At 37.4% G+C, this 7,393-nt stretch overlaps 1 protein-coding gene across 1 annotated transcript; it reads right to left on the reverse strand.

Annotated features, from left to right (window-relative positions):
- Positions 1-6,731: 6,731 nt before the first annotated feature.
- LOC107778861 (protein ASPARTIC PROTEASE IN GUARD CELL 2-like) lies at positions 6,732-7,127 on the reverse strand. Its single transcript, XM_016599493.1, has one exon. The coding sequence runs from the start codon at positions 7,125-7,127 to the stop codon at positions 6,732-6,734; it is 396 nt and encodes a 131-aa protein (XP_016454979.1).
- Positions 7,128-7,393: the final 266 nt, after the last annotated feature.

Consider the following 7,393-nt stretch of genomic DNA (forward strand, 5'->3'; position numbering starts at 1 on the left):
TTCCTAGTTTAGCACCAAGTTCGTCTCTTCACACCTAGCAAGCACTTTATCAAGGTTCATTAAACAATTATCAAAAGAACATCCAAACACAGAAAAATCATCCATGAACACATCTACAAATCTTTCAACCATGTCAGTAAAAATAGCCATCATACACCTTTGAAAAGTCGCAGGTGCATTACAAAGACCAAAGTGCATTCTCTTGAACGCATACGTGCCATAAGGACACGTAAATGTAGTTTTCTCTTGGTCCTCTAGGGCCATAGCAATCTGATTATACCCCGAATAACCATCCAGGAAATAGTAATATTCCTGGCCAGCTAACCTATCAAGCATTTGGTCAATAAAGGGGAGGGGAAAATGGTCTTTCCGGGTGGCATTGTTCAATTTTCTATAATCTATGCAAATTCTCCATCCAGTGACAGTTCTTGTAGGAATTAAGTCATTATTTTCATTAACTACTACAGTCATCCCCCCTTTCTTCGGCACACATTGAACGGGGCTTACCCATTTGCTATCAGAGATTGGAAATACAATACCTGCATCAAGCCACTTAATCACTTCTTTTCTTACCACCTCTTTCATGATTGGATTTAGTCGGCATTGTTGCTCTACACTTGGCTTGTGTCCGTCCTCGAGGATTTTATGCATGCAGAAAGTTGGACTAATGCCTTTAATGTCAGACATTGTCCACCAAATTGCTCGCTTGTGCTCACGTAGCACCCTCAATAGCTTTTCTTCCTGCAATTTAGACAAGTGAGAAGAAACAATAACAGGTAAAGTGTCAGAACTACCCAAATAAGCATATTGAAGGTGAGGGGGTAGGGGTTTAAGCTCCAATTTTGGAGCTTCATCAATTGACGGCTTTGGGGGGGACCACTTGGCCTATTCAGGGACTCAAACGGGTGTATTCCTTGCATGTAAGCACATGATGCATCTAGGATATGCATCATCTCCTCAACCTCATCATCAATCATCAAGCTATCAAACAACATGAGTGCTTTTTCTAGAGAGTCGTCTAGATATACACTCGTGTCAAGAAGTTGCTCATCCACCTCCACAACAGATATCATAGAGAGCTACTCATAGTGGCGGGGAAGTTAGATTGCTTTGTAGACATTAAAGACTGCTTCCTCGTTGTCCACCCTCATAATCATTTTCCCTTCTCTCACTTTAATTATTGCATCACCAGTAGCCAAGAGAGGTCGTCCCAATATGATTGTACTTGTTCATCAGCCTCAAAATCTAGAATAATGAAGTCAGCTGGGAAGATAAATTTCCCAATTTGCAGCAGCACATCTTCAATCACTCCTTCAGGGTAGGCTATGGACCTATCAGCTAATTGCAACATCACAGTGGTTGGTCTTGGAGCTCCCAAACCCAATTGCTTAAACAAGGACAATGGCATAAGATTTATGCGCGCCCCCAAATCACAAAGAGCACGACTCACATCAATATTACCAATTCGCACCGGGATGGTGAAACTGCCAGGATCCTTAAGCTTTTGAGGAAGCTTGTTTTGGACCATTGAAGTGCACTCCTCAGTAAGTGCAACTGTCTCGAACTCAGTCAATTTCCTCTTGTGAGCCACTATATCTTTTATGTATTTAGCATACTTTGGAATTTCACGAAGTACATCCACCAATGGAATATTTAATTGAACCTGACTCAACATAGAGAGAAATTTGTTGAACATGCGATCGTCATTCTTTTTCTGCAATCTCTGGGGGAAAGGTGGTGGGGGCCTTGAAGCCTCCACTGGCTCTGAACTTGCATAATTTTTCTTTGGCTCGTGTATTGCCTTAGGGGTCAACTCCTCCTCAGGTATAGGTTTGTCCTTTCTCTTCTTTGGCACTTCCTCTAGTTCCCTCCCATTTCTGAGTGTAACTGCATTAACTTGAGGGTTTTTCTCTGTATCACTGGGAAGAGAGCCTGTAGGTCTAGTATTTTGATTTGCTGCTAACTGCCCCATTTGCCTCTCAAGATTTCTGAAATCAGTCCTGAGCTGTTGATTGTCAAGCAATAACTTTTTTAGCAAGTCATTCATACTCTCTTCTATTTGTTGGGGTGGCTTCTAAGGCTGATTGAAATTTCCTTGAGGCCTATACTGATTCTGTTAATTTTCTCCCTATGAGAAGTTAGGATGATTCCTCCAATTTGGATTGTAAGTGTTCCCATATTGTGCATGCTGATTCATCGGACCTCTGTTTTGTTGTCCCACATAGTATATAGATTCAGGATTCGTGGGGCACATGTCACTCATATGACTGTCACCACATAGTTCACAGCAAATAGACATTTGCTGTACATGTTGCATCTGTTGTGTTTTTTGCATTGTCATTCTGTTCATCTGATTTGCCAGCTTTGCAATATCTGCTCTCATGGCTGAGAAGTCATCAAGCTCAATCACCCCGGCTGCCTTCTATTTAATTGCTCTTCTTGAGTCCCCATCTCCTTGCCAATTATGGTCATTAGCAGTGAAGTTATTTAGCAATAGTTGTATTTCACTATACGGCCTTGCCATACAACTACCCCCACACGCTGAATCAAGATTCATCTTTGATGCCTCATCTAGCCTATCAACAAACGTGTGACCCAATACCTCATCAGTCTGACAATGATGCAGGCAGTCTCTGAGTAGCTTCTTGTATCTTTCCCAAGCTTGACGAAGTGTCTCGCCATCCCGTTGTTGGAACCCAAGAATTTGGCTCCTCAGCGATTTTGTCTTCTTAGTAGGGAAAAACTTGATTAGGAATTTCCTTGCTAAATCATCCCAAGTGTGGATTGAGTTCGCGGGCTCCTTTTGCAATCATTCCTTAGCTTCCCCCAACAATGAAAAGGGAAATAGTGTCAGCCTGATATAGTCCTTGGAAACGTTCGGATAATTGTAAGTGTCCGTAATTTCCAAGAAGTTCTGAATGTGCCTCTGCGGGTCTTCATGAGATAGACCCACATATTGCCCTGTGGACTGAATCAGATGTACCATGTACTGTTTGAGTTCAAAATGCCTCGTGATATCAGGCTTCACGATAGCCTGAATCATATTAGCAAGATTGGGCCTTGCGGCTTCTATCACCGGACGCTCCTCATTACCTGCCATCTCTATTGGCTGTGGTTGAACTACGATGTCCAACTCTCTTTCTATTCTCGTTCTAGCTTCGACTTCTCTCCTCACTCTATGAAGTGTTCGTTCAATTTCTAGATCAAAATGAAGGAGGTTGTTTGCACTTCTACTCCTCCGCATTCAAGAGAAGATCCTGCGTTAACACAAACAAGGCAAACTGAAAATTAAAACTTGAACAAATAAGCAATAGAAGCTTAACTTAGTCAAGTAGCTAATTTCTAGGTCCCCGGCAACGGCGCCAAAAACTTGTTGCGACCAAACACACTCACGCAAGTATACGTGGTCGTCAAGTAATATAGTAGTGAGTATAGTATCGTTCCCACGGAGACTTATGATTAACTTTTGACTAACTCAAACTCAAATAACTTATCGATTCAAATGATTTCTCACAAAATAGATAATTTTCTAATTTACTACCTAAAAACTATCAAGTAATGAAATACTAGAGATCAACCACAACACTTAAATAATTTTGAATAACAATCAATAGGAGATAATATTCTAGGGTAACGGGTTATCTAACAATCATGTTGCATTCTTAGCTTAAAATAACTAATTGATTTATCTGGATTGTTGATTGACAGGGTTGATATTACTCATAAGAATCTGTCGAGTTCTTACTCGCCTATTCAAGCTAACTTAATGCCTATATGTCTATGGAATTAAGATTAACAAGAATGCATTTACACTTCCTGTATTTCAACCGAGCAAGACAATTAGGTATATTTCTATCCTAATTGTGAATCCGTTCCCCGATGTCCGGGTTCAAGAACTTGCTATATTTAATTCTATATGTAATCTAGAATTCCCACTTTCGAGTTCAACTCTAGATTCGTAGATAGTAATTCACTTTTAGCTACTCAGCAAATTAATTAAAAACAGAATTAAATAAATAATCCAATATGATAAAATTAACTTTGTCAAATTAAACTTCAAACATCAACATTCATGTATCGCCTATGACCTTAGAATATTAGGGTTCTTAGCCACTCATGTTCATACAATCATCAAATAATTTACAAGAGTGCATAAGAATCAATAAAAGAAGGAAAAATAAGAACTCAAGATGAATTCTGTGGTTCCCCAGCTTTTTCGTCGCTTTTTCCCCCTTCCCAATATGTTATATGCCCTAAAAGAGGCATTTTTGGCTTATATATTGCGTACAAAAGTCGTGGGCCAAAGTTCTCCTATTCCTAATCCAAATCAGCTTCATGGATTGATGTTGGGGTGGATGCGTCACATCCACCTCGTCCTCCACTTTCCAGCTTCGCATACTAGGGTGGATGCATCCTCCCTTTGTTCCTCCATCTCAGCTTTGCCCAGGTGCGGATGCTAAGGCGGATGCTATGGGCCGACTTCACTCCTAAGGGTGCACGAAATCTGATTTTTTTTCTAGATTGGATGTGACGCATCCAACCCCTCTTCCTCTACCTAGAGCACCTTTTCTTGATATTTTTGCACTCCAAACACCCTAAATCATCACACACAACTCAATTAGTCATAAAACTAATAATTAAACCATGTTGGGCATTTTAAAGATCAAATAGCATCAAAAAAGTGGTTAAAATATGGGTAAAGTAACATCAACACATATCGAAATATGCCCAACATCAGTAAATGAAAGAACTTTTTTCATTTTTCACGAACGTCTTTCCTAAATAGAGAGCATGAAATCTCATGAGATAATTTAAGGGACTTTGTTAATGTGGATTTTCCACTACAAACCTTTCTATAGCTACCCTCGGTTATCATAGCAGCCAGGATTAAGGTCCATGGATTCAAGCTTTATGATTATTAGCGTTGAATTTCCTATAATTTTAAAGTTATAGGATCATATCTACTATTTATTGCAATTTTAAAAAAATTATACATATAAATTTATATTTCGCGTTTAAAGTAGCATGTTGAGATGAACCTGATTTTTCAAAGTTGTATCCGCGCCCTTGTCTATAACAACGTTTCATCATAACTATCAAGTTTTCTTTGGATATGATTTTCTCTATTATATTTTACCTCTATAACAATATTTTACTTATAGCAGTAATAATCATCATTATTACTGTATACTTTTTGAATTATTACGTCTCTATAACAGCCTAACTCAAATATCTGTTTGTTGTGTTTATTATTTTATAATAGCAAAAATTAATCCACTAATATATTTTATTGGAGACATACCACTATTCTAGACTCAACTTCGTACTCGTGCTTATACTTAAAGTACAACTTCACAGCATGAAAGTATAGTTCCTAACCATTTGGATCCTCTTTATAGCAAGTGTCAAAAGGTCCGTTTGAATTTTCAACCATAGGAATATCTTCTACTACAGCTCTTAATATGTAGAGAAATACAACATAAAAAACAACAGAAAAATAGGTAAAAGTTGTCCCAGTATCCACCAAGATTCCACCATTAATATGTCGTTTGAAATTCAACCATGAGAGTTTTACCGGAACTTCCCTTTCATTAACAATAACTTTATCAATGTTTACAAAATAAAATTAAGGGTACTTATAATTTGGTAGCAATTTTGCTGATGTTGCTCTTGGCCACTTGCTTATATGGAAACTCATTATCGATCCTTTTCTTGAATGAAAAGTTGGTAGACACATGGAAAATATATACGTCTTAAATTGAGATGGTAAAGAAGATCCACCTTTTCTAATGGAAATACTTTACGCGCAAGGCCAACAATCCCAGAATAGGAAGCATTGAAAAGACCGGTTTGGTCAATACTACATCCAAATGTAACATTGGTCTTTGGTCTAAATCAAAATAAATCACGTCATCTACCATAAAACTTTTTGTTCTTGATCGAGCCGTATATTTTCTATCATAGATACATTTAGAATTATTTTGATCATAATGAAAAGCTGGGTCCGCTAATACATAGATTTGAACTAATTGACCGTGTTCAAACTTTATTTGTCATAGTAAGTATTGTAAACTGGAAGCCCTCTCACACACATTCCATAACAATTGGATGGTGGACCATGATAATAACTTGGCACTGATATTTAACACATTTTCTCAATAACCTCCTTATGTATAGGTGAAGAATAAATTATAGATTATTGTTATAGGCCATTGTTTTAGACAAATGGGGATTGTAGAATAACGCTAAAATATATTTCGAGATATTCTATGATAAATGTAGAATATTTAATTTACTATCCCTCCAGTATATGCATGTAAGATCTGAATTAGTTGTATAATATTTGTTTTCTTTTAGTTTACTCTCCTACTAAAAGAACCATTTTCAACCCATAAATTTTAACACATGTACTTAATTTTAAGTGTGGCAAGTAACGGTCTCTCTTAATTTGAATACCCTACAAACCGTAACTTGATAAAAAATATTAGATTTGGAAAGTGTAGATGAGGTCTTATCTTTAAACCTATGATCTATGAGAAATTATGAAAGGAAAAAAAAAAATTCTTACAATCACTCCCTGCAAATCATACGCTTGCCAATACACGATTCTAACAAAAAAGATTACAATAGCTTTTGTAGGATTCACGAAAACAGAGAGAAAAGAAGAAATGCTAATAATGGTAAACTTGGATACACCTTTAAATTGTAACTTAGAAATTTATATACTTTAATCACATGCATCTACTGTCGAAGGACAAAGTATTTGCTGAAGTATCAAAAGTTAATCCTACACATTGGAGTTGATTAACCCCTAATATTGAGAAGTCTTGCTCCGTTCCTACAAAAACGAGGCAGTAGTGCCCACGAAAGTGCACAACAACTCGCTCTTGTGCCAAAAGCAACATTGTACCTGGATTTTCACTGCCAAAATATAACTTTACAACAGGAAATACTAAACCAGGACCATTTGGATTATCTTTATAGCAAGTGTCAAAAGGTCCTATTGGATTGTCAACCATAGGAATATCTCGTACTTCAGCTCTAAACGCATAGCGAAATATGACATAAAAATCCTTAGGAAAATGGGTAAAGGTCGTTCCTGTATCCACGATGACTCCACCACGCATATTTGGTTTGAAATTCCACCACGAGGGATTGACCAAAACTTCTTTGTCATTAATAAAATTTTTATAAAGGTTAACATAGAAAAATGAAGGGTACCTTCTATTTGGTAGTAATTTTACTGTTTTTGCTCTTGGATATGTGCTGTTATGAAAACTGATAGTAGATCCCTTTCCCGAATGAATCTTGGTAGACACATGGAAAATAATGACGCTCCAAATTGTGATGGTAAAGAATATCCACCCTTTTTTTGTGGACGTGCTCTGCGTCC

The sequence above is a fragment of the Nicotiana tabacum genome, chromosome 18 (assembly GCF_000715075.1).
Source record: "Nicotiana tabacum cultivar K326 chromosome 18, ASM71507v2, whole genome shotgun sequence".
Taxonomy (NCBI): domain Eukaryota; kingdom Viridiplantae; phylum Streptophyta; class Magnoliopsida; order Solanales; family Solanaceae; genus Nicotiana; species Nicotiana tabacum.